General features: G+C 46.4%; 1 protein-coding gene across 3 annotated transcripts; it reads right to left on the bottom strand.

The window, feature by feature from the left end:
* LOC123427487 (protein argonaute 1B) lies at positions 1-27,547 on the bottom strand. 3 transcript variants are annotated; one of them, XM_045111545.1, is made up of 23 exons: positions 27,388-27,547; positions 6,021-6,814; positions 5,720-5,940; positions 5,497-5,646; positions 5,283-5,416; positions 4,981-5,090; positions 4,795-4,901; positions 4,564-4,702; positions 4,328-4,444; positions 3,793-3,900; positions 3,630-3,701; positions 2,419-2,541; positions 2,151-2,316; positions 1,958-2,079; positions 1,748-1,885; positions 1,486-1,628; positions 1,341-1,403; positions 1,210-1,273; positions 960-1,095; positions 790-863; positions 620-714; positions 505-536; positions 1-413 (listed from the first exon to the last, which is right to left on the bottom strand). In XM_045111545.1, exons 1-23 carry the CDS (start codon positions 27,431-27,433, stop codon positions 211-213), a joined length of 3,357 nt encoding a protein of 1,118 aa, XP_044967480.1. In that variant the 5' UTR covers positions 27,434-27,547; the 3' UTR covers positions 1-210. The 3 variants fall into 3 exon arrangements, with proteins under 3 accessions (XP_044967480.1, XP_044967482.1, XP_044967481.1); XM_045111547.1 differs by lacking the exon at positions 27,388-27,547 and adding an exon at positions 10,062-10,281 and having other exon boundaries at positions 6,021-6,817; XM_045111546.1 differs by lacking the exon at positions 27,388-27,547 and adding an exon at positions 10,062-10,256.

The following is a 27,547-nucleotide window of genomic DNA, read 5'->3' as shown; positions in this document are numbered from 1 at the left end:
TTTCCAAACTGAAAACAATTTCATAATATATGGTGGTTCAGATACCAACACAAATAGGTAGATGGTTACACAGAGTTTCACACGGCACAACGACGGAAGTTTGCACGGCGGTGTTCTCCCAGCGCCACCAATGCAGTGCAAATAACACACCCAAACTCAGTCAAATAGATTCAGGTTTGCATAATAGTGTAAGCAGTAACCACGGCCACCTTAACAGTAAAACATGACACGCTTCACGTTTTCCTTCAGGGCGGGGAGGGGCCTGACAGCAACATTCCCAAACGCCCTGTTATTGCGTCCACCCTGTGGAGGGCCACGGGCACCACTTGCCATGGACCCACTATCCGAGGTGTCCGGCTCCATGTAAAACCGAGCCCGGAAGGCTGCCAAATGTGCATAATATGCTGGAGGCACTGCAAGCAAACACAATAGCCAGCGTCAAATCTTCAAACATTAGTAGTGCAACGCAACACTGGTAGCATGAGAATCGTTATTGGGACTTACCAATTGATACAGAGCGGGTGCACCTAGCATACCTGAATCAGTAAAAAAATTGTTCAGTTGGGGCGAGTTAAACAGTACTCCATTTAAACTAAAAAGATTCGAGACACTAAATTACGTGTAGCACAAGTTGTTTGTTAGAGTTTGCAACTCATCAGCAGTGAACTTGTTCTCATCCCATAGTACGTGATAATGAGCAGGACGGCTTGTTCCCTGAACGAAATTATGAAGTAACTCAGCAATCAGAGTATTCAATAAAATGCAGACTGCAAATAAAGGAAAGCCAACCTGAATGCCAGCGTGGCTACACAAGTAGAAATCAAACTCGGTCGGATGGCAAATCTTTGAATCAACAACAGTGCCTAGAAATAGATACATCAAAAAGGTCCATTACACACTCATCAGATTCAGAATTGAGTACGTGAGCAGAAAAACGCTTGTGTGTACAAACAACTAACCAGGCAGTATGTTTCCGCTTCTATCAACAGTACGTTGATCATTGTGGTTATTAGCAAAAAGCCTGGTGTGATGCCGCTTCTGGACAACTACAAAAGTAACTGGGGGCTGGTAATTGGGCTCCAAGGACGCACATGCCTACATTTGTAGTTAAGAAATAACAGTTAAGAGAAACAGGCAGAATGTTGCCAAACAAGTGTAGGTGTGGCTGGTTTGAGTTAATCTAGAAAAAGTGTGAACAAGTAATTCCACCTTTCTAATGGCATCAAGTTCATACAGAAGAACTTGATAGAACTGGCCCTCGCTGACACCATCCCTGAAAATACTAATTGTTTAATACAGACAAATGTGCTTACCAAACATGCCCAAGAAAGGATAAGAACCTGTAAAATATGATTCTCTGGGGTTTCTGTCCGGTTGCCCTCTTGAAAGAAATGAGAAGCTCCCTGAAAATTTAACAAAATTTGCGCTGTTAGCAGCAATTAGATATTAGAGGAGTAATATATATCATCACTACAAAGATTGTACTTGATCATGCCACCAGTCACAGTTCCTCTTTGGGGATCTTGCCATACTTTAAAAAGATCCTGTATCAATTCTTGCCTATGGGCTTGGGCGCTAACTAATCCTGCATACTTAGTGACCTCAGGCCAGTCTTGGGAAGCAACCACCTGAATTAGAAAATATTGCAGTAGGTTCACAAAACTGTAGAGCTACCAGTACACCTAGCAGGTGCCATTGTATCATAACAGAACTTGAGACATTTTCATAGTAGCAGTAAGTCACTTACAGCAGCAATGGAAGGACTGGAATCTTCTCCAGGATGAGGGTGTGTAACATCAGCACCAAATATTATTGTTGGTCTGTCACTGACAAGGGGAATCCTCCTGGTCAAGGCATCCACAAGTACAGTATTCCTTCCGCCAACCTAAAAAGTAGGAAAACATATAACAACCGAAGTGCATAATAAAGATCGGATGGTTCAAGGACAGTGAAATACCTTAACATTAATCTTAAGAGCTACATTTGCCAGATACTGCTTGCTCATCTTAAAAACATGTTTCGTCAGACAACACTGAGATACCAATCCAAGATCAGTCTCACAAATCCTTTTGAGATCCCCTGAGAAAGGAAAATAATAAGCAAAAATATCCTCCAGGCAAGCTTTAAATGTCCTTTGGAAGAGATCATACCATAAAGAGAACCATTATTGTCAGGCAGTATTACAATTAGCAGGTCAAGTTCTCTTCCCTGGGGTCTGATTATATTCATGGCATCTTGATAACGCGCCTTTAGTGCTCTTTCTACATGTTCAGGTCTCGCAGTAAGTGGGGGCAGCACAGGTTCAGGTGCAAAGTCCTAAGAAAGACAGAGAGAGTGAGAATTTTAACACCAGGGAATACAAAATAAAAGAAGAAAATAGATATATTATTAAAAGCTACTTGGATGGCTCGATCATACCATTCCAGATATTTGGCACATTATAGCAAGCTCATGACAGAAACCCCTGGCAGCACTATCTTGCACATTCCGAGAGAAGTTTATACATGCCCAGTGGCTGACTCTACCACCATTCACCATTTTCTACCAATGAAAATGAACACATGAGAACTACATAAAACATAACATGACAAATTACGGCCACTAGTCCACTACACATTGAAAGAAGATGTATGCCTTGGTTTAAGAAATGCTAATGTCAGAGAGATAACAAACCTAAATAATATCGCTTTATGGTAAATCATGCAGACTCTTAAAATGTTCACATGCGAAACTAGACTGTCTTCAGGAAATATGATAGAAGAAATGAACATTAAATAGCAGCAATAAAACTCCCCGGTGTTAAGCACGCACTAGCCTACGCAACCAAAAGTCCGAACTGATGGAAAGGGCTAGTGCAATCCACATATACTGTAACACCCCCTCTCACGTGTGACGGGGAAGACAAGTCAACACGTGCAACCGGAAGAGAGCGACGGCGCGCGAAACTCATGTATGACTCAAGAGGCCTCTACGTGGACACAAAGGGGGGCTGCCAGCATTTTTTTTAATAAATTGCGTAAACCAGGACTTGAACTCAAGACCTTAGCTCCGATACCATGTTAAGCTTCATGCACTAGCCAACGCAACCAAAAGTCCGAACTGGTGGAAAGGGCTAGTACAATCCACATATATTGTAACACCCCCTCTCACGTGTGACTGGGAAGACAAGTCAACACGTGCAACCGGAAGAGAGCGACGTCGCGCGAAACTCACGTATGACTCAAGAGGCCTCTACGTGGACTACGTGGACACAAAGGGGGGCTGCCAGCAATTTTTACTAAAGTGCGAAAGCGAGGACTTGAACTCAAGACCTTAGCTCCGATACCATGTTAAGCTTCATGCACTAGCCAACGCAACCAAAAAACCAAACTGATGGAAAGGGCTAGTGCAATCCACATATACTCTAACACCCGGGTGCAGTATTTAGCAAAGTTGCGCATTGCCAAGAAGCAGACAGTCCGTCTACTGTATGGTCTTTTTATCAATCTAAGCACAATTTTGTTCCAATTTTGTTGTAATATGATTCTCCACTACTGTTCCCAGTATGGAAACAGGTAGCTGAAGGCCCTTTACAAAAATGGTACTCCTGCTAATGTTCTAATTTCTGATGACATTTTGTCAAGGTGTACCTTGTTCATCATGTTCCATTGGCCGATCCTGGGCAAAACATCCTTCTCCCTGCCGCTATCATGGTATTTAAGCTAATAAAAAGAGGTGTAGTCAGTTGTTACGCACAACGTATGCCCAATAAGGTAAGTCAACTGCTGTCTAATCGCATCTGAATAGACTTACTCTTGGCGGAGGCAGAACACGAGCTTCAACCGATGCAAGTCGCTCATCAATTTTTATGCCAAATTCCTGTGCATATGGGTCTTCATAGTATGCATTGTGATGCACTGTCTGGTCAAGTATGAAAAAACGAAAGAAGAGATTTAGAGAGTCCAGTTTAAAATTATAAAGATGATGCAAATAAGAATTTACTAGTGTGTAATCAATAATACAGACGAAAGAACAGTTCGGAGAAATGGGTCATAGTCTCATAGATAGCTGTATTCACAAAAAAATATCATTTTAACATTAACAAAAACCTCATTAAGCAACTAAAATATTGTAAAACGTGCTTGTGCAGGAATTCCAAGAACTCTATAGATGCTTTAACTGCAATAGTGTGGACTGAATACATCGAAGTGGAAGAATTTTGTCAGACTGAGGAGAACACCAAGCAGCAACACACATGTTATTAAGTGATAGGCACAGCATGTTACAAGGCAATTTTGTAAAAGCAGTTATAACAGCTTGCACCAGAAATAATATAATGAACAATCACCTGCAAGATGTCCTTCTCACGCTCTTGAGGGCGCTGGCAAGTCACTTTCAGTAGAGCAGTTATCTGTTTCTCATTCAGTCGTTTCGAGTAACGTTGTCCTTCAACAATCTTACAAACCTGATATTTCAGAGTGATAAACTAATTGAACAACTCGACAAGATGCTGAGGCTAGATGTGGTACATAGATGAACATATTATTCCAAATCAATGCAAGTGAGGTTGTTCAAGATAGTAACCTCCATAGGAAGGTAATTGGGCCTTTGCTGATTGCCCACTTGCAAGCAAGGTAGAGTGGTGTGCTGAATATTAAAACCATAGGTCTCCAGGAAGTATTGCACCACTGTCTTCACAGTACCCCGATCATCAACAGGGAATCTACCACATGAAACCAACAGGAAAGCAATCAATCACGGATAATCAAGAGCATGAGAGATTTCTGTGTATAAAGCAAGGGAAGAAGCACATACGATAGCTCTCGTGTTGCTTGTGAAGTTAGTCCAGATATACGGTATTTCCTACGCATGTTTCCTCGATGTGTAACCTCAACCTTTACACCTCTTAGGGCTTTTTTAATCTGCAGGAGGGGGAATAATTATGTTAACTCGGCATAAAACAAGTCTGTTAAAAACAGTTAAACAAGTCATGAATCGAACCTTCACACGATCTGAATCAGATAGGGGTCTAACTGAGATGTCTCTGCTCAGAAGCTGAGCAACAAAATCAATCACAGGAAGAGGCTCGATAAATGCAGTAGAAGACATATCTGCAAGAATAAACACCATATAAATCATTATGTCAGCAAGACCACAGCCAATATGTAACCTCCCACTAAGATGCTCTGTGAAGTGGATCGTTATGTATTAGTACTTTGCCGTCAGGCCACCCACCACACAACTAACAAGACAACAAATGAATAGTGATACAGAAGTAAAAAACAAGATGAGGGATATCTAACCAATATTCAACGAAAGCCCCATCTGCGTAGGTCTTATACTTTGGTAAAATCCACGCCAGCTTTCCAGACCATCACCAAGTTTCTGACGTCTTCCTAAGTTCGGGGAATAAAATGATCGGCCAACTGGAGAATACCTACAGAAGAAAAACACACAGAATTATAACCCATACAGACGGAAAAACAGTAAAACAAGACATGGTTAGCTAAAGGATACCTGGCAGTAGGCAGTTCACGCAGCACAATGTCAAGCACCTGAAGAGCTTCTTGGGGTGCATCAGGTTGCCTTCCAGCTAGAAACATAGCCAAATGGTGGAGATCAGCACGAGCAGCAAACTTGATCACCACCCTGAATTGTCTCTCACGCCTTATAAAACAGAAGGAATGTTAGTACAGAACTATGAACACAATGAAGTATAAATATCACAGCAACAGCATACCTTGGTGCGACTTGACCACTACCAAGGGTTTCTTCTTCATCGTGCAGAGTAATTTCAAATGTCCTTGAAGGAAATGGCAATGGCCCAGCCGTATATAGGCTCTTCCTTCCATCATAGGCAGGTAGCCGTCCATCCAAATGAGAATGTCTATACAGCCTAACAAGTTCTGCCATCACAGCACGATTGACACCACGTGATGTAATCTCTGGAGTTATGGAGACCTGAATAAACAGAATTGGTGATCAAAAATTACAAAATAAAAACTGCAGCAGGAAAAAGGAACTTCATGTAAAGGACATACATCGTATTGGTGAAGGTCTTTATCAGGGAGCTCAGCAAAGAAATGGTTTGCCTTCACAACACACCTATCCCCATGTGTACCCTTTCCAGGGCGCAACGGAAATCTAACTGATTTGCTTGATGCTGGTGCCAGTTGACTGGCTTGGCTTGTTGAACTTTGATCGACGATCGCAAAATTCTGAAACTGTTGCTGAACTTGTCCACTGCTCACCTCTGCCACAGACTGAGAGGATGAGCCAGCTCCCGATGCAGATGGTGAAACCATCGGGGCTTGATATTGGACATGGGGGGCTTGGTGCAGCTCGGGAACTGTTCTTGATTGACCTGGAGGAACATTACGTCCAGCACTACCTCCCCTATGCCCACCATAGTATGGCTGCGGCACTCCACCACCTCTGGGGCGTGCACCACCACGTCCCTGATAGTCACGTGGTTGATATTCAGGTGGGCCACCCCCCGGATGTCCACGCCCCTGATAGTCACGATGTTGATATTCAGGTGGACCGCCACCGGGATGTCCACGCCCCTGATAGTCACGCTGTTGATATTCAGGTGGGCCACCACCTGGATGGTGTGAAGCTGATCCTCCATACCCCTGATAGTGCCCACCACGGCCCTGATGTTGCCCCCCACCACGGCTACCGTGTTGCGGTGCCAAACCACGTCCTCCACCATGCTGTTGAGGAGCTCTCTCAGCTCGCTGCGAGGAACCCTGTCCAGAAGCTCCCGAAGCTTCCCCAGAACTCTCACCAGGGCTGCCAGGACCAGTTCTTTTCTTCCTAACCATGATGGCCGCTGCTAAGGCAAGAATATACCAAAATGTGAGATCATAAGAATGTAAAGTACCAAGACTTAAACATATCAAGTATAACTTCATGTAGAACGACAGATATTAGAATCAAGCATAAACCTGACAAAAGAAACGAAATGGGTGCATTTTTCAATTTAGAATTTAAAAGGAAGTGTGTACACACTACACAACATCGCATAGTCTAAACATGTAATCCAACACCTACAATTTGACTGTGCAGTAATTCCTTTTATCGTATATAACACTTCTACCTTGCAAACATGAACAGCTTATCAAACAAGACATTGTATAATAAACTGAAAACTTACCAAGAAAAAGAAATGGAATGGGTGATGCACAAGAGGACATAGATACACATTAGTATAATTTGCAAAGAAGATGGCGACAACTTTTTGGGTAAAAAAAATGATAGAACTGCTGCTTGTTAGGGCCAAAGCAATGCACAAAGGGTATAATATTACAGAAATAGAAGATAAATAAGCTGTAAAAAATGCACAAGACTAGTGTTAACTGATCAGATTATCCTAACGTAACGTTAACAAGCGCAAATAGTAAAAAAAATGAGAACTACACCATGATCAAAACTGTATAGATAGGAAGTAAACTAAGCTTACGTCAACAAAACAAGAAGGACTAGGTTAACATACGGCCATAACATAGTAAAAAAAATCAAGTTGTAAATTAGAAATCACCATAAGAGCATCTCCAACAGGCGCCCAAAAAGTGCTCCGAGCGCTAAAAGATACGTTTTTTGGGCGCCGGACAGCTCCAACAGACGCTGCAAAACAGTGCGCGCGCTGAAAAGCGCTATCGCGCGCAGCATATTTGGTGCGCCGGCTTGCGCGCGCAGCAAACTCTGTGCTGCTGCCGGTGGGGTCGCTGGATTGGGCTGGATTGGGCGCCCCACTAGCGCGTCTGTTGGAGATACTCCGATCCCCGCGCTTTAAAAGTGCTACAGTGACGCGCTAAAAATTTTATTGGCCGCGATATTTTTGTGCTGCTGTTGGAGATGCTCTAAATCAGGATAAAAATGTGGTCCATGGCATTCAGGGGTAGGAATATTCAATTGGGAATATTGCAGCCGTAACTGGCTATCACATAAGCTCTGCTAGATGTTGTTTTGATAGGCAAACATAAGAAAATAGTGAGCTACATTAATATATAGAATAGGCATGCGACACACGCACGCACACACACACACAAAGCACACATATATACGCATAAGAAAATGATTCTACTCCTGTGAGTATGATCCCTCTCCTCATATACCACATAGATTAATTGATTATACATCTTTATTGTTTTAAATATATTTCATTGGTAATTACTAGATGTGCCAAAGTGGGTTATATACTTATATGGAAGAAAATAATGAGTGTATATATTTATCGAATTTGTCCAAAACTAAGGATGTGTACTGATTTTCTTCATGCTACTCGTATGAGGTATCTAAGAATGATTAATGAGTTATATTGAGAATGAAAAGAGGTAGGTTAATAGCTATATCTCTTTATTAATTTTAATATATTTCATTAGTAATTTATACATACCCAAAAATATATTTGAGTGCATATATATACTGATTTTCTCGACATAAAAGGGTATAATGCAAAAACCAAGGATGTATATACCGACTTTCTTCATACTGCCCATATTTGAGGTATCTAAAAATAATTAACGAGTTATATTGAGAACGATAGTGGTATAATAGATTTGTTAACGAGTCCGCTATATATATCAAACATCAACACAAACTCAGGGAAGGAATCTGAACCCTAGCTAATATTATTGACAATCAAAAATAATCAAACTTAAATGGAATAAACTAGAACAAAATAGTATAAATAAATAGCGGACATGACAGTCAGTGTCATGGGTTTAGGGGTTGTAGCTTATCGCGTGATTGTCTCCAACCATAGAATATGTCATGTCCAGAAATCTATAACAGGATATTTAAATACTAACCAGACAGGAAAAGTAAAGGTTATCAAAGTGAACGTAGGGTGGAAGCCCCACCATGGTTTTATCGCTAAAACAAGGCCAGACAGACTTCTGTGCTGATGGAAAGGTACTGCTCAATGCTCATAGCAATTTGATATAATTGCAACAGAACAATCCAGAGTTAAAAGTATATGTATTTCAAGCCTTGTGGCGAAAGCAAATATCCATATTATTTTCAATCATTTCTCACAGTTTACTGACAATTTGTTCTATCCAATCCAAGTGATGTTCTCCAATACGTGGGTACGTATTGAAAAAACAATCACTTCTATACAATAACAGAAACTATCATACTTTCATTTGAACCTCTGTTTTAGCCTGACTAGCTCATAAAATAACTTTAGCAGACTATATCCTTTGGATAAACAGCAGCACCACAAGAAGTGTACAAATGAATAATCAAGTTATATTAAAGCCCAGAAATATGCAGACGAAAAAAGAGTTTGTGTAACAGATGAAATATGTAGTGCTTGATATTGAGGACATTCCTATTCTTAGGGCCATAAGAATTTATGATTGTTTTGCTAATGCCATTTTCAGGACCACTTCCAGTAAGTTATCAGCGCAGCATGAACTACAGATTTTCCCACTATATCTGCAAACCGTAGGAGATGCTATATTCTGCCGTGTAACGAAGGTAGAGGGTACAGCATCCCACTTGGAGACACTTTGCCGCAACCTGAAGTCTAGAGCAGAAACGCGTTCTTGTGAGGGTGAGGCTGCAGGTCATCCCGACTTGATGACGTGTTCAAACAAGCTACACGATCGGCTATGCTTAGTAACTGAAAACAACAGCAAAAACAAACCCTCTAAACCCCGATTAACAACACTATGCATAGCTACAGCATTAAGCACGCGAATAACCTGTGTGAAATTGTCGCATAAGCAACGGTACCGAACCAAACAGAAGCGCACGCGCTCCAAAATGGAGGGGGGAGAACTTCCTTATGTTGCACACATCGCATGCCGAATGAGAGCTTAGCGGGAGTGGAAAGCATGGGATCAGGTCACCCCAAGCTAGATCCGCCCGAATCCGGCGCCAAACACCACCGAAATCCACCGAAAACCTCTCAAATCCACTTCCAGCAAAACCCTCTCAAAATTCACATGGACACCGACAGGGGCGCAACTCCACAATCGCCTCATAATCGACGGACCGCCGCAGCGCCCGCAAAACACTAGCGAAACAGGCCGGAGAAAGGGACCGATCCAGAGAGCGGGGGTCGGTACCTGAGCAAGCTCGGCGAACGGCGGCGCAGGAGGAGGCGGGCTCCGGAAACCCTAGGCCTCGTCCGAGCTCCCCCCCCACTATCGCTGGTGCTGCTGGCGCTGCTCCCTCCCTCTGTCTCCGCCTCCAGTGACCACCCCCCCTCGGCTGCTTTTTTGAGGAGCGGAAAGACGACGGCCGCTTGCGGTTAATTAGCAGCAGTGCAGCTCGCTGGGGGAAAAGAGCCGAAGGGATGGCACGGTGGCAGGGGGGGAGCCCGTGTCAAGTCCCGGGCGCGCAGTGCGGGGCCGACGGGCCTTACCCGATAACCCTGGGCGGACCCGGTTCCAAGCGAGTTCGTGGTGGGGCCCGCGCGTACGGACGTGGAGGACGTGGGGGGTTGGCGTATCAATGACAGCGTGGGGCCCGGCGCGGGATTTGGGCCGGATTTGGACGCGAGCGCCTCCACCTCCTCGGACGCGACGCCCCGAGTGGGGGCGTTAATCGGGTCTACTAAACAAAATTAAAGATACTGTAGGAGTACGTAAGTAGCGAATGGCTGGGCCGGGATGTCAGGAGTGGATAACTGCGCGGTCTGCCGCGGCTCCCCAGGGCCCATAGACGTTTCGGCACCTGATTGGGCGCGCCGCGCGCCGCGCCTTGGGCATCATGGGAGCGAGCGCACGCACGCACCCGGTCGCTCGGGCTCGGCACGCTCATCGCCCCGTCGCGGTCGGTGTCAGTACGAGCGAGCGACAGTAATCCCCTCCCTTCCCCTCCTGCCAAGCAGAGCATCACGACGCGGGCGCGGGCTTTTCCCGGCGTGCCGACCGACGGTCGCCCGTCCCGTCCTGCGCCTGCGCCTGCGCAATGCATGCACGCACCGAAGAGGGAATCCACGGAGGACGCGCGAGGGCCTGATGGGTCGCTCGACAAGACCTCTGTGTGGGGGCGCAGGCGCGGCTGGTGGTGCGCGGGTACGGTACGGGGGGGCGCTGCCGTCCCGTTTTGGTTACGAGGGGAATGGGTCAAAGCGAGCGCCGCTCGCTCGATGAGTGAGCGGTGAGCAGGAAACAATGACGGGGCCTCTGTTGCACGCCGAGGCTACAGGGTGCAGCCTGCCGCGTCCTAGAGGCTGCGCCTATGGCCTACCGGATCAGTGGCTTGGATTGGCCCCGCCTGCGGGGCGCACGGGCCAGTGCGTGGGGCACGCACGTCGCATCGTCAAAGAGGGTGTTTGGATACTCTCTAGTCATGTGACTAATAATAGTCAGACTAGAAGTTTTTAGTCAGACCCTGTTTAGAAGGTGACTACTATTAGTCAGCATTAAATGTCTTTGTATTAAATTATTCTCTCTTTCTTTCATTTATCTCCCTTCCATTGACCTGCCCGCATGGGAGGATGAGCCTGCAACAGGATGGGCCCGCTAATTAATTGGAGAAGAGACTTTAGTCACTTTTAGTTGGGGGTGGGGTGACTAGGGACTAAACTAGTTTTAGTCACCCATTAGTCAGGGGTGTTTGGAGGTTTACTGACTAAAGGTGACTACTACTAGTCTCTAGTCTCTAGTCTTTAGTGATCCAAACACCCTCAAAGGCAAGGCCGGTCGACCGTCCTCGCTGACACGCTGACCCCACGGGTCGCGCGGTCCCGCAACGCAGTGGGACGCTTCGCCGTGGCTGCCGTGGCCCGGGTTCTTCTTCTCCCCGGTGTTACGGGCCGCGGGGACCCAGAGAGGGGGGGGCGTACCGGGTGCGCAGCCGGCCGTTGCTCTGCTGGGCCCGGGGCCCGAGGTGAGAGGGCCGGACGGGGCCACGTGAAATGCCAGGCTCCGGGGCTGCCTCGGGCCTGGAGACTAGAAAAAAACCAACGGCCTTCTCTCTGGAGCTAGCTAGAGGGGCTATGCCCAGAGAGGCCGCGCACCGTAGCTCTCGCTCTCGGCTCTCGGCTGCAGCCAGCCTCGCCCTCCCATGCACCAGAGTTGCAGCAGGCATGCAGCCTGCGTGCCAAAGGGGAAGGGGACGCCTGTAGGCAGTAGAGTAGGAGTACGTACTAGCGATGTGCGTAGGCACGAGACACCAGTGTTTCGGCCAAGTTTTTGTCCGGTTTCGGCTCGTCCAGCTCTGCTGAAAGCCTGAAATGCTAGTGTTGCCCTTGGGCGGAATCGTTTGGTCCTAAATGACGGTATGAACGATGGGAAAGACAGGCAAAGTTCTGTCGACAAAAAAAGATGGGAAAGAGGACTCGGAGGACGGATTTCCTCGTGAAGTGATTTCACCAAGTGATGAGATGGGACGAGCTACCCAGAACAACTCTATCACACCCCGTATCCCGCCCCGACCCGCAAAATAACCATCAAAATACGGGTCGGGACGGAAAAGCCAGCCTGATCAAACCCGCAGCCCGCCCCGGTCCGCAAAAGAAATTAGGGGGCGCGGCAAATTCCCGACCCCAATCCGAAAAAACGCGGGTTTCGTCCTCGCGGCTGCGGTGTCCTGCATATATTCGGAAGCGGTTGGTGGGGGACATTCATCCCACGCTTTCTCCCACCAACCACCTCTCCTCTCCCCCCTCACGCCGCCGCCGGCTGCCGCCCAAGATTCCGGCGACAGCAGCCGGCAGTAGCACGCCGGAAGGCCGCTACGCGCACGAGGCCTCCCCTCCCTTCCCCCCTTCGTCGAAGGGTCGCCGAATTTGCAGATCTACGGCACTTCATCGCCGGATTTGTCTTTTTTGATCGCCGGTTGCTGCCCGAGGCGATGGAGTGGTCGGGGAGCCTCTCCCGCAGCCCAAGCAAGGTCGCATCGCCGCATGTAGGCACGGGTTCGTCCGCCCGCTGCCGCCGAAGGTTTGTGGGCATGGACTCGTCCGGCCGTCCACCAGGCTCGGCGCTCGCGCAGCGTCTTTGTGGCCTGCCGATGCCGCTCATACAGTGCGACGACTGCCGGCACCAAGTGTTGCGGCTCACTTCGGGCACGCCGACACACCCCGGATGGGTGTTCTACAAATACGAAAACGACGGGGTACGTGCACTTGCGGTAGCTCGTTTCATAACTCACTATTTAGTTCAATTGCGGTAGCTCACTTCGAGCTCGCTCATTCTTTTGTGTAGGACGATGGATGATCATTTTGGTTTTGGGAAGGCCAATACATTGATTTGTTGATAGAAATAAACTTAATAGATGTTAATGCACTCCTTAGTACAATCGAATGCAATGATGCAGCTGCATGTGCAACTAGAGGGGAAGCAACGTCTACTTCTTTGGAACCAAAGATGGAGAATGAAGAAAGTAAGATCAAGAATCCGCTCATCTGGGTTCACGCGAGACGGCGGTGATCTTCAGCGGTGTTCACCGCGTCGGTCGGCGAGTTGAAGCACGGGGACGGGAATTGTCCGGGCCCAAGTGGGTCTCACCGGGCCGTAAGGCTTGGCAAGTCCTCGTCGTCGCGTCCGATCGGCTCCTCGTTGGCGGTGGAGGTTGTCCCCTCCCTCCGATCGAGTGGTGGCCACTCCCGTGGTCGTTGTTTCCTTCTCTCCTCCAGGCCTCGTGTTGGCAGCTCCAGTGAAATGGCGATGGTGGTCCGGTTATCGTGATGGCAAAAACTGGTGGGCGGTTGAGTGGATGGTGCACGACGAAGTGTCTAGATGGTGGTGGTGGTTGGGGATCGGGATAAATCCCTGCCAGCTTGCCCGGCACCGTCGCGGTGACGCGTGCGGGCATCGCCGGCCTTCTTGAAGGGTGTCGGGGATACCCCCTCCTTCACTATCCTCCTCGTATGGGGGGAAACCCAAGGACTTGTCCGGACAACAGCGGCGACATCGTCACATTCCTTCTTGGAGGTGTTGTTTGGTGCGCGACGCTTCGAAGTGCTGGGACGAGGTGGTACTTCTCCGGAGGGTGCAGCGGTTGCCGGTCTTCTTCTCCTAGTCAATATGTCGATGTCGGGATTTGTTTCTCTTTTCTTTCTTTTATTTTTCGTTTGGGCTTTCTTGTGTTGTTGCCCCAGCAAGCTGGTTGTATCGGTTGGTTGTTTTGTAATACAAAGTGGGGGAACCCCTTTTTTGTCATACATTGTGTAAGATTTAGGAAATCACACGTTGTGGTGTATTGTGTTGATCATTATATAGAGGTTACAAGGCAAAGTTCGTACTGTGCAATATACGGACACCTATGCAAGGACTACACATATATAATCGTATATCTATACAAATATTATACGGTTATATATTCTAACACCCTCCCTCAATCGTAAACGGGAGTCGACGAATGTTAAGACTGTCTCGAAAATCCAAGAAGAGCTAGGGTGGTAATCCTTTGATGAAAATGTCCGCAAACTGGAAAGAACTCGCAACAAGGAGAACCTGGACCTCGCGTGTGGTGACACGGTCTCGTACGAAGTGTAGATCGATCTCCACATGCTTGATGCTTTGATGGTGAACGAGATTTTGTGTCATGTAAATGGAGCTCACATTGTCACGGAAAACCACAGTGGCACCACTCACCGGTCGATGAAGTTCTTGAAGAAGCTACCGTGACCAACATGTTTCAGCTACCACATTAGCAACCGCCCTGTATTCGCCCTCGGTGCTGGAGCGAGAGACCGTGTGCTGCCACTTAGCAGACCATGACACGAGGTTAGCGACGAGGAAAACGCTATAGCGATAGGTAGACCGACGAGTGTCTGGGCAGCATGCCCAATCAGCGTCAGAATAGGCCGTCAACTTGTTAGAGCTGTGTCGGAACAAGGTGAGGCCATATCTGGTGGTGTCGCGGATGTAGCGAAAAACACGCTTCACAAGGAGCAAATGATTAGCCCGAGGATCATGCATATGAAGAAAAATATGCTGCACATCAAAGGAGATGCCTAGCCGAGTGAACGTAAGGTACTGAAGACCTCCTACAATACTACAGTACTCGATGGGATCTGCAACAGGATCACTAGACCTAGCTGAAAGTTTGGAGGCGGTATCAACTGGAGTATAGATGGATTTGCACTACATACTTCTCCTATCACACGAATATACTGTCCTTGTTGCGTGTAACATAGATGCCTAAAAAGTAATGAAGATCGCCCATATTTTTCATACTGAACTCGGTACGAAGAGAGGCAATCAAACTCTACAACAATGTCAAGGAAGACGCAGTCAGGATGATGTCATCCACATAGAGCAGGAAATAGGCCATGTGAGTACCACGTCGATAGACGAACAACTAGCTGTCGGACTTGAAGCCAATGAAACCAACCGATGCAATGAACGAGGCAAACCGCTAAAACCATGCTCGAGACGCCTGCTTCAAACCATAGAGTGATTTGTTGAGACGACATACCCTATGAGGGCAGTTAGGATCAGTAAACCCAGAAGGCTGACGAGCATAAACAATCCCTGTGAGAGTGCCCTTGAGGAATGCATCCTTGACGTCAAGATCATGAATCAGGTTGTCACTAAAGAGCGCGAGAGAGAGCATTGTGCGAATAGTGGTTGGCTTGACGACACGACTGAAGGTTTCATCAAAATCAATACCTTCGCGCTGAGTAAATCCTCAGAGTACTCAACGAGCTTTGTATCATTCCAAAGAACCATAAGACTTCATCTTGTGACGGTAGATCCACTTGCCAGTAACAATGTTAGCATTGCGAGGTGGATCAACGAGGTCCCAAGTGTTGTTGGAGAGAAGAGCACCATACTCCTCAACCATGGTGGAATGCTAGTTTGGATCCTTGAGAGCACCAGGATATGCCTTCGCTATTGGAGATAAGCCTTCAACATGAAGATCAAAAATCATATTTGGCTTCACAATGCCCTGTTTAGCACGAGTAGTCATGGCGTGAGATGGTGGCGGTGGCGGGTTCCACGGGCGGGTCGGCGGCGGTACCGTTGAAGCAATCGCCGGTGGCGGCGTGGCCCGAGACGCTGCGGCGGCAGCAAGAGAAAGGCCCCCGTCAGGGCCCGTGGCACCTGCTGGTGGTGGTGTGGCCGGAGACACTGGCGCAACAGCAAGAGAAGGGCACCCGCCAGGGCGCTCAGCAGGGGTCGCTTCGGTAGGCTTTGGTGGCGTCGTGGAAGGTGGCGACAACGACTGTCGATAGGCCGGTGGCGGCGTCAATGGTGCCCCGGTGGAACCCGCGGCCGATGGTACCATGCCTGGCACGGTGAACGACATCGACGACATTGGCTGCTCAGTATCGTGCAAGAAATCATAAGTGTGCAGGGAAGGAGGTAGGATATGACGGAGACGAAGTGGAGGCAAAGGGAAAGTGGACTCATCGAACACGACATGGCGGAGATGATGATCTTTTGGGTGGAACGATCAAGGCAGCGATAGCCATGATGTTGAGATGGATACCCAAGGAACACATAGGGCACGGAGCGAGGCGCAAGCTTGTGCGGCGCGACGACGGTGGTGTTGGGGTAGCATAGACATCCAAAAAACCTAAGATCGGCATACGCAGGATCTACGCCAAGTAGGGCACGAAAGGGAACGCGGACTGAGATTGCCTTGGAAGGAAGTCGGTTATGAAGCATAACGGTTGTTTGAAGAGCCTCGACCCAGAAACGAGACGACATGCTTGCGTGGATGAGAAGTGTGTGGGTAATGTCGTTAAGAGTACGAATAATGCGTTCAACTTTACCATTCTGTTGCAAAGTATATGGACATGAAAAAGCGGAGTGCAATTCCATGGTGCTGGGAAAATGAATGGAGGAGGGAATTATCGAACTCGCAACCATTATCAAACTGAATAGCCTACAAGCGTGCACTAAACTCGGTGAGTGCTAAAGCACTAAGGGACGACAACTGTGAGAAAGCTTCTGACTTAGACCGTAGAGTATAGACCCAAGCATACTGAGTACAATCATCGAGACAAACGAGATAATACTTAAAGCCAGAAATACTCTCAACACGAGATGTCCACAAATCACAGTGAATTATTTGAAATGGAGTAGTGGTTACACAATTGGTGGCAGAAAAAGGAAAATGAACATGACGTCCTAACTGACAAGTGTGACACAAGCTACTTTTATTCTTTTCCCTAGGAATGATCGAAGAACGAGCTAACGACTCCATGATGGGCCGCCCAGGATGTCCAAGCCGACGGTGCCAAAGTGTTGTATTGACGATGAGAAAGGCATACAACTGGCTGGTGGATGAAGGACGGATGGAGTAGAGACATCCGAAGCTATTGCATCTGAGAATCTCGATCTTGGTTAGAAGATCCTTCACACAGAAACCAAGAGGGTCAAATTCGATAGAGACACGATTATTAATGGTGAATTGACGAATAGACATAAGAGTTTTAACAATGTTAGGAGCCACCAAGACATTACGAAGGTAAAGAGGACGAGAAGAAGTGGAAATAGGAAGACGCGCATGCCAGATTCCGGTGATCGGAAGAGTGGAACCATTACCGGCAATGACAACACGACAAGAGGAGGATGGGGGGGACACGAAGGTGAGCATATCGGGATCATGCGCGAAGTGGGAGGAGGCTTCGGTGTCCATCACCCACTCCTTGGTGGGTGCTTGCCGCCCCATGGTCTAGAACTGGTGCATCAACGCAGCCTGGTCCCACGAGGCCGTGGACGATGTCGGTGATGATATAGCCGGGGCACCGAGTCCGTAGCTGGGCTGCGCAGGTGCGTAGCCATAGTCGTAGGGAATGGGGGCGGCGTCGTACGGGCTCTGGGCGTAGAACGCATGCCACGACGGTTTGTGCCTCGACACATAGCTAGGAGGCGGGGCACAGGCGGGCGACGCCCGGTCGAGCAGCCCCCCTAGCCATAGGGACACATCTAGATGGTGTCATTCGAGGGGTGCTGTGGGAGGGCCAGGGAGAAGGGGCGGTCGTCGGGGGCGTGGGCGTCTGGACAGGAGCGACCTCCTTGGTGGCTTCAGCGACACCCTTCTTCTTCTTCTTGCCTTTGCCAGAGCCCTTGCCAGGGTTGTCAGCATTGGTGTAAAGGGTCGTGTCTGTGGTACAGGCACGATGATTTTTGCACTTCATATCCTGGAGCGCGAGCAAGGAGCGACACTACGCGAAGGAAATCCCTGGCACGAGGGAGATAAGGTCGGCGGCGGACTCGTATTGCTCGGAGGGCCGTTGAGGCAGTGGATCACCATCTCGGTGTCATCAAGAGGGGAGCCAAGATCTACAAGTCCGTCGGAGAGAGTCTTGACCTTCTGAAGATAGTCGGGCATGTGCATCTCCTCATCTTGACATCACCGAGCTCGGCCGTGAGGTGGAGCTGGCGATTGATCTTGTGGTCGTTGAAGAGACCGTTGATGCTTTTCGAGAGCGCGACGGCGAGAGGATCGTCACCACGCGTCATGACGGCATCGAGGATGCTAAGTGAGACAGACCCATAGAGCCAAGAGACGACGATGACGTCGAGGAGAGTGTTGGAATTATTCCCTAGAGGCAATAATAAATGTATAGTTATTATTATAATTCCTGTATCAAGATAATAGTTTATTATCCATGCTATAATTGTATTGAATAAAGACTCACTTACATGTGTGGATACATAGACAAAACACCGTCCCTAGCATGCCTCTAGTTGGCTAGCCAGTTGATCGATGATAGTCAGTGTCTTCTGATTATGAACAAGGTGTTGTTGCTTGATAACTGGATCACGTCATTGGGAGAATCACGTGATGGACTAGACCCAAACTAATAGACGTAGCATGTTGATCGTGTCATTTTGGTGCTACTGTTTTCTGCGTGTCAAGTATTTATTCCTATGACCATGAGATCATATAACTCACTGACACCGGAGGAATGCTTTGTGTGTATCAAACGTCGCAACGTAACTGGGTGACTATAAAGATGCTCTACAGGTATCTCCAAAGGTGTTAGTTGAGTTAGTATGGATCAAGACTGGGATTTGTCACTCCGTGTGACGGAGAGGTATCTCGGGGCCCACTCGGTAATACAACATCACACACAAGCCTTGCAAGCAATGTAACTTAGTGTAAGTTGCGGGATCTTGTATTACGGAACGAGTAAAGAGACTTGCCGGTAAACGAGATTGAAATAGGTATGCGGATACTGACGATCGAATCTCGGGCAGGTAACATACCGAAGGACAAAGGGAATGACATACGGGATTATACGAATCCTTGGCACTGAGGTTCAAACGATAAGATCTTCGTAGAATATGTAGGATCCAATATGGGCATCCAGGTCCCGCTATTGGATATTGACCGAGGAGTCTCTCGGGTCATGTCTACATAGTTCTCGAACCCGCAGGGTCTGCACACTTAAGGTTCGACGTTGTTTTATGCGTATTTGAGTTATATGGTTGGTTACCGAATGTTGTTCGGAGTCCCGGATGAGATCACGGACGTCACGAGGGTTTCCGGAATGGTCCGGAAACGAAGATTGATATATAGGATGACCTCATTTGATTACCGGAAGGTTTTCGGAGTTACCGGGAATGTACCGGGAATGACGAATGGGTTCCGGGAGTTCACCGGGGGGGGGGGGGGCAACCCACCCCGGGGAAGCCCATAGGCTTTGGGGAGACACACCAGCCCTTAGTGGGCTGGTGGGACAGCCCCAAGGGGGCCTATGCGCCAAGAACAAAGAATCAAAGGAAAAGAAAAAAAAAGAGGGAGGAAGTGGGAAGGGAGGGGGACTCCTCCCACCAAACCAAGTCCAACTCGGTTTGGGGGGGGAGTCCTCCCCCCCTTGGCTCGGCCGACCCCTTGAGGGTCCCTTGGACCCTAAGGCAAGGTCCCCCTCCCTCCTCCTATATATATGGAGCAATTAGGGCTGATTTCAGACGACTTTCTCACGGCTGCCCGACCACATACCTCCATAGTTTTTCCTCTAGATCGCGTTTCTGCGGAGCTCGGGCGGAGCCCTGCTGAGACAAGATCATCACCAACCTCCGGAGCGCCGTCACGCTGCCGGAGAACTCTTCTACCTCTCCGTCTCTCTTGCTGGATCAAGAAGGCCAAGATCATCGTCGAGTTGTACGTGTGCTGAACGCGGAGGTGCCGTCCGTTCGGTACTAGATCGTGGGACTGATCGCGGGATTGTTCGCGGGGCGGATCGAGGGACGTGAGGACGTTCCACTACATCAACCGCGTTCTCTAACGCTTCTGTTGTACGATCTACAAGGGTACGTAGATCACTCATCCCCTCTCGTAGATGGACATCACCATGATAGGTCTTCGTGCGCGTAGGAAATTTTTTGTTTCCCATGCGATGTTCCCCAACAGAGAGACCACTCCGGTGTGGGTGCAGCAGGGGCGTTGATGTCGAGGTGATCGAGGAGGGCGTACTTGCAGCACCGGTGCGGAAGAAGGTGCGCCACTGATGATGAACGCCGGTGTCAAGCGCGAGCTCGACGGGGACATGCCCCTTGATGGAGTGTAGGCCGACGGCCTAGGCGTGCAGCGAGGTCAGAGAGAAGGACCTCGTGCCTGACCTGGACGCGGCGGCGGCAGATGCGAGAGGCAGCTTGGCCTTGGCGGCATGGCGCTCCGTTTTTGCAGCCATTGCCTTGGTCGTCTCGTCGGTGTCGGAGACGCCATGGAGGTGACGGTGTCAGCGCGACATCAGGAGGGGGGTGGCTTCGACGGCGGCGGAAGGAGAGGGCAACACAGGCTAGGGTTTTGCGTCTAATACCAAGTAAGATTTGGGAAACCACCCGTTGTGGTGCCTAGTATTGATCATTATATAGAGGTTACAAGGTAGAGTTCGTACGTACAATATACGGACAACTATACAAGGACTACACATATACAACCGTATATCTATACAAATACTATACGGTTATATATTCTAATACATTGAACTCGTGAGAGAACTTGGCTTGGACGTCCATCTATGATGTTAATCCCGTTTGTATATGCTTATCATGCTCACGAGGCGTGTTAGTGACAGGAAAGGCGGAGATGAAAGTGTCACCTAGATTTTTTTACAAAAAACACCATAAAAGTTTCTTCATCACAAGAGAGCCCCTTGATTATTTTTCTTAAAAGGACTAGTAAGGCACACGTGTTAGAAAACAATACAAAGGGGGAAAAGTGCAAAACCACAGCTTGGAGCACACAACCTAGTTCTAACAAACCTAAGGTGCTAGCCATCCGGCCAAATCAAGCTTGTTGTCTTGTTGGGATAGCTAACCCTAGTGACATATTTGTCTCAAAAAAGACATAATGACCCAAATGGGCTGCGATGACCGCTGTCGATATTTACCATGATAGTGTTTGTAATTCATAAATATGATTACAATTCATATTGCTATTTAAATTATAACATATTTTTAAATAATACTTTTATATATTTTATAATTATATGAATAATATTTTAATTAATAATATTAATCACAAAGTAAGTACATGAGTATTTGCGTGAATACATGAGTATAGCGTAAAAATACATGAATATCTTTCTCAATACATTAATAAAGCATGTTTTTTTATAATTTATGAAAATTATTAGAATTCATAAATATTATTTTAACTACAGAAATATTTCATTTTTTATATTTGATAGGATAAGATTGATGTTCTTTAAAATAAGTACCTTTTTTAGAATTATGTAAAAATTATTTTAGAAAACAATAATTTAGAATTACATGAACATTATTCTAAATAAAATAATGTTTAGAATTAAATGACCATTATGTTAAATAAGAATTTATTTTTAGGATTATATGACCATTACCTTAATTATTTTCTAATAATTATAAGGACATTATCATAAATAAGTTAATTTATTTGTATGTACAATATTTTTACATGTTCTAACAAAATGCTATGAAAAATAAAAAAACTAACATGTGAAAATGGCCCGCGGTGACTACATGCCATTTAACGGCTATGTGTGTGCTTGTCTATACGTCATTATGTGTAGAAATCCCATTTGTACAGAAAGGGATACGTGGTGTGTTGGCTAGCATGCTCGTGTTGGCGTTAAGGTGAAAGGCTTTTTGTGAGAAAAAGTAGAATATCGGGGTGTTTTTCACAAAACATCATGCTCCACGCCCATCTCCGCCTTCCGGTCACTAACATTGGGTCCCGTGCCACATTGGTGTGCCTTGTGAGCATGATGTATGTGTAAAGAACGTGATTAGCACCATAGATGCACGTTCAAGCCAAATTTTATCATCGATTCAATGTATGCCGCAAGTTTTAGCGACAAACTGATCTTTCTTGCCAAGGTTAGACACGTGTGGTGTAATTGACTCTTTTTTTTTATTTAGAACAAGCCATCCAAATAAAAACCATAAACTTGACATGGATGTTCGCATTTCCTTGAATTTTATTTTAGGTTTACCGACGATATTCATTTAGTGAGGACGACATTTTCTAGTGCGTGTTTGTGATGACTTTGTTAATCCCTATTTTTATGTGCATGCATGTAAGCACCTACTCCCTCTGATCCTATATATATATAGGGCCGCACTATTCGTCACCGTGGGTGAGGAATAGTTATTCTTCACCCTCTTTATTTTCACATTAATACACCGTAATTTTACGTTTCTTAAATTTTAATCTTATCTCATACGTAAAAAGAGACCGTAAAAAAATACATAGTCACCGTAAAAAATATTTTGTGTCACGTAAAATTACAAACATAAAAACATAGTGTAAATTATACATAAAATGCGATTTTTCTGGTCTTATGATCTATATTTTTTTTTCTTATGACAAATTTTCCGTAGTTAATCAATATAAATGTATCTATTTGCATTTCAAATTTAATTTACTTATGAAATGGTCGTAAAATTACCTCGAATGAGGAATAATTTATTCTGCACACTGGATGATGAATAGAGTTTCTATATATATATATATATATATATATATATATATATATATATATATATATATATATATACATTTATTTTGTTTTATATGTAGTTCGTAGCAGAATCTTAAAAAAGACTTGCATTTTGTGAATGGAGGAAGAGTATGTTTGTAATGTATTTCTCATATCAAATAAAAACAACTGCTATTAGTTGCATCAATATCAACAGAAAATACGGGTTGTGATGTTTATTTTGATTTTTTCATGTAAATTTGACTCTACCAAATCAACTGTGGGCATTTCCCCTTTGGTTTTATGTGTCTTCAACGTGCATGGTCGGAATTGATTTGGTTCATAGTCATAGTAGTGCCCCCATTGAACGCAAACAAACAACTTATAAGGAAAGGTGCTACAGGGAGTCCTAGGTTTGAACCAACTGAATGGTATCTCTCTCCTTAGTTTTAATCATTTTATAACTATAGGATGATCATACCTTGACGGACAAGAAAAGAAGAACAAAAAGAATCGAAGGTCACAACGAAACTCACACCACCCAAGGATACACCTAGGTTGTATTGGTCTTGATGAGCACCATCGTTATTCCTAGTTTAGGTCTCATCTATTTTTTTAACATGACGGCGAGCCATGTTGATGAGCCCTGCTATAGTAAAATGGGCATTGATGTTTGTAAACTTGCGGAAATCGTCCAACATAAGTTGAAACAAAAGGTGTGTTTCACAAATTGTCACGCAAATGTTGATGAGCCGCCAACACGTTATCATGATTCTTGAAAATAGCAATCATAACTGACACACTCGCATCTATGACATACTCCTTCCCTTCCGGTTTATAGGGTTCAAATCTGAAATCTCATCAACCAAGGTTAATTGTGAGTGGATGACATTAGTTTTAACTATCCAATGAAATATTTCTCACATATGTAATTTCTGAGGCAATAAATATAGCATCATCCTTCTCATTAGACTTGCATGATTGATGTAGAAAACGATGCATGCATAACCACTCATTTCCTTTCTCTAAACTCTATGAATTAAATATGACGTGGGACTCAAAACACTTTAACTCAATTGGACTCAAAATGAGCCTAATATAATGGAAATCTGAAATTATTGAAATGAGCCCTATAAACCGGAAAGGAGGGAGTACGCCACATGAATACACACCACTATCAATCGAGCCAAACCCGGGTAAATAGAAAAGAAAATGACCGTCAATATTTTCCTAGCATGAATATTCATCCCTTTTTACTATTTTTACTACTTAATTTTTCCCTTTTCAATTTTTAATACATGCATACATTTCTGAATGAATATTTTAAATGAATGCACATTTACTTTATAACATAGGAACATTTTTGTGGAAGTACATTTATTAAAAAAATAACATTTTCTATTGTTGGGAAATACAAGTTCTGCCAATATTTTTAATATAAAACATTATTTTTGCAGGTGCGCTAGGGCGTTGGCGTTATGGCAAGCGATGGCGGAGCACTCTCGAATTCCTAATGCAGAGAACTTTCATCAGACGCGAATTCCTAATGCAGAGAACTTTCATCAGACGAACATGGAGTGGCTCGCCTCAACTCTTTGTGACCTTCGTGACATGGAGAGGATGGAGCTCATGACGACATTGTGGGGTTGCTGGCACATTCGGAACGAAATGATGCATGACAAGCCAGCGCCCCGTGTCGAAGCCTCAAAGAGATTCCTCCTAAGGCCAAGTTTGGATTGTTGTTTCCCCCAACAAATACACCTGTATTCAAAACACAGACCTTCGATGGTCGTTTATTTTACAACTCGTTTCCTTGACAGTTCGGTAAATTACATTTGTATTGAAATACCCTTTAAGAGCAAGTATAATAGTATAGCCAGTTGCTGGCTATAAGTCATTGTCATGTCATCTATAGCCCATCTTATAGCCAACATGTACAATAGTTCATTGCAAAACTGTACTATTTTTTTATTATAAGGTCCACCTTTCATACTCACAAAAGGCCTAGGAGCACGTGCTAGAGCTGACTCTTAGCTAAGAGCCCCCTTACCTTCTCTCTTCTCTTCTCTTTTCTCTAACTAAAAAATATATATTAGTTTATTCCTTATAGCCAGCCAACTCAACTCTATTGTACTTGCTCTAACCAAACGCGGCCTAAGCGACGTTGACTCACTTGTAGGCAGTCAGAAAAAAAAACCAACCACTGCTCCGGTGAATGGCAAGCAAGTGGTGGACGTGGTGAGGCATCGGACCCCAGTTTTGCAGATGGAGTGTCTCGTCGCGCTAAACATGATCAAGGCTACGAAGAAAACAGGTCCCGCTACTCTACGCTGATTGATCAGATTCAAAGTGTTATGCAATTCCGGGTCCGCTAACACCAGCGTTTTCGACCACATGCGTCAACAGGTCCAACGGGAGAGCAACACCGACTTAGGACAGGCCATGGGCCCTCTTTCCCCAAAAGACTAGCCTTTTAGGAGGGGACACCCTCACCCGTATAAGTCGTGTTATGTCTCATTCCACAACCGATGTGGGACTAAACCCAACAATCTTCCCCTCATACATCGGTCATCATGGGCCCGCTAATACCAGCGTCTTTAGCCCACCAACCATGACCGACCATCCGTGAGTCTACGGAGATCTATTCCGGGCACCTGGGCTCTGATATCACTTATTAGAATAATCCGAGGCAATTCGTCAATCTACGGAGGATCAAGCAATCACACGAGCACGACACCGAGATTTGTTAACGAGGTTCACCGATATGGCTATATCTCTGGGGCATGACTACTGACGCTCCTCCCCGTGACACCGTCACAATACCGCACGCCGGCCGCTCGGGCACCGACACACGCCGACGGTTCCCCCGCATGGCTCTGCTATTATGTTGGCATAGGTTACATCGTGTGTGTACCCGTAATGCATACTATCATATGTTAGTATCATAGGATAGGTCATTTATTGCCATGCAAGACACATAGTAGCACAACATTTAATATGATACGGTATCATGATATGATACTCAACCCTCTATTTCTTCATTTAATTCTATGTCACCTCATCAAAATTGCTTAGTTGGCATGCATGATACTACCCCCGTCCCAAAATTCTTGTCTTTGATTTATCTAAATATAAATGTATATAGTCATGTATTAGTATTTAGATACATTCATTTCTAAAAAATCTAAGACAATAATTTTGAGACGGAGGGAGTACTAGATATGGTACTCCCATTACAACCAGACTAAGTTAGATCATATATGTAGGGAACAAAATAAAAAGGGAATTTATGTATCAATGCCTCAAAGGGTTAGTTCAGCGAGCGAGACCAATTTAAAAACTTGACGACAAGCACCCATTAATCTCAAATGCCTATACCTGCATTCAGTGGCGGAGCCAAGATTTAAATATGACCGTTAATATGGGGGTCAAATACATACATACTAACGTATATCGGTTAAATATACACTACGTACTTTATGTTTTGTCGATCATTGGGGGCAGGCCGCTGCTCGTCCCCTGTCTCCGCCCCTGCCCACGTTCAAGGACCAGTGAATCTGCCTGGTGGGCCAAAGCCACTTCGACGTGTCGACAGGCGTGGCGCAAGTGCTCCTCTAAAAATCTACGAATGGTGTGAGCCGCGCGAGGCGCCCACGGCGTGTACGTTGCATGCACGTTAGCGACAGCGCCACTGCCCCCCGGTCCACAATGCCTCCTCCGCGCGCAAATTAGCAATTCCGGGTGGCCCCATGGATTTGGCCGCGCGACGAGCTAATAACCGGCTCTTGGCAGAAACAATGGTCATGTTTCTGTTTCGCAAGTGTGTGTATGTGACTATGTGAGACGGACGAGGACAGATGTGATGAATGATATACAAATGCTTCCCCGACCGTGCACCAACCAATGCATTTACGGTTTTACGTAGCAACACAAAGGTGACGGTGACAGAGACAGAGACTGTGCCGCGTCCTCTTACTACGAGCACGCAACGCACAGTGTGCCATTCCATACGCCCGTTCGTGTATGCGCATGATCAAAAGCATGGCGCATGGACGTGAGCGGAGGAGTGCTGCTAGATGCTTCGTCGTGTAGGTGTGACACTAGGGACATTGACGGTATTAATCAGGCCTTCCTGGCTACTATTAACTACTGTATACAGTGAGCATCTTTCTGGCCTGTATCGTGGTTGCGAACTCAAGGCCCGGCTCGAAATAGAAAGATTCCACGAGCTGTTCCTCCAGGGCCCGAAGTGAATCGGCGCTGAAGACGTGCGTGCTCGCTCGCTCGCTCGGTCACCGTCAAACAGCGCGCCTCGCCGACAGATACTACAGGAAACCGGCGGGCGTGCGTGCGATCGCGCACCAACAGTACGTCGAGCAAACCCCGACCCCCCCGGAACCGCACAATCCTGTGCATACGCGTATGCTGATATCTGTGCGACGACAGGCACGAAACACATCCGATGAATGCAAGGAAAACGCGGGGTACGGCGATGGAAAATGGACGGCAAAGGTTGCCGAAGCCGGGGAGGCGAGGGATGGGGGGAAAGGCGTGCGTGCGTGCGTGCGTACCTGGTCGATGCGAGGGGTACCCGTTGTCCACGCGCGAGGCGGCCATGTCGAGATCACGAGAGCCAACCGTTCATGCGCGCGTCCGAGGAAGAAAGGAAGCCCCGGGATGCCTGCAGCTTTTTGGCTAGGCCAAGGACGAGAGGAAGAGCGTGAAATGATT

The sequence above is a fragment of the Hordeum vulgare genome, chromosome 2H, assembly GCF_904849725.1.
Source record: "Hordeum vulgare subsp. vulgare chromosome 2H, MorexV3_pseudomolecules_assembly, whole genome shotgun sequence".
In the NCBI taxonomy this organism is placed as follows: Eukaryota; Viridiplantae; Streptophyta; class Magnoliopsida; order Poales; family Poaceae; genus Hordeum; species Hordeum vulgare.
Note: the sequence above shows the minus strand (reverse complement) of the source record. Positions and strands in the feature narration are given on the sequence as shown.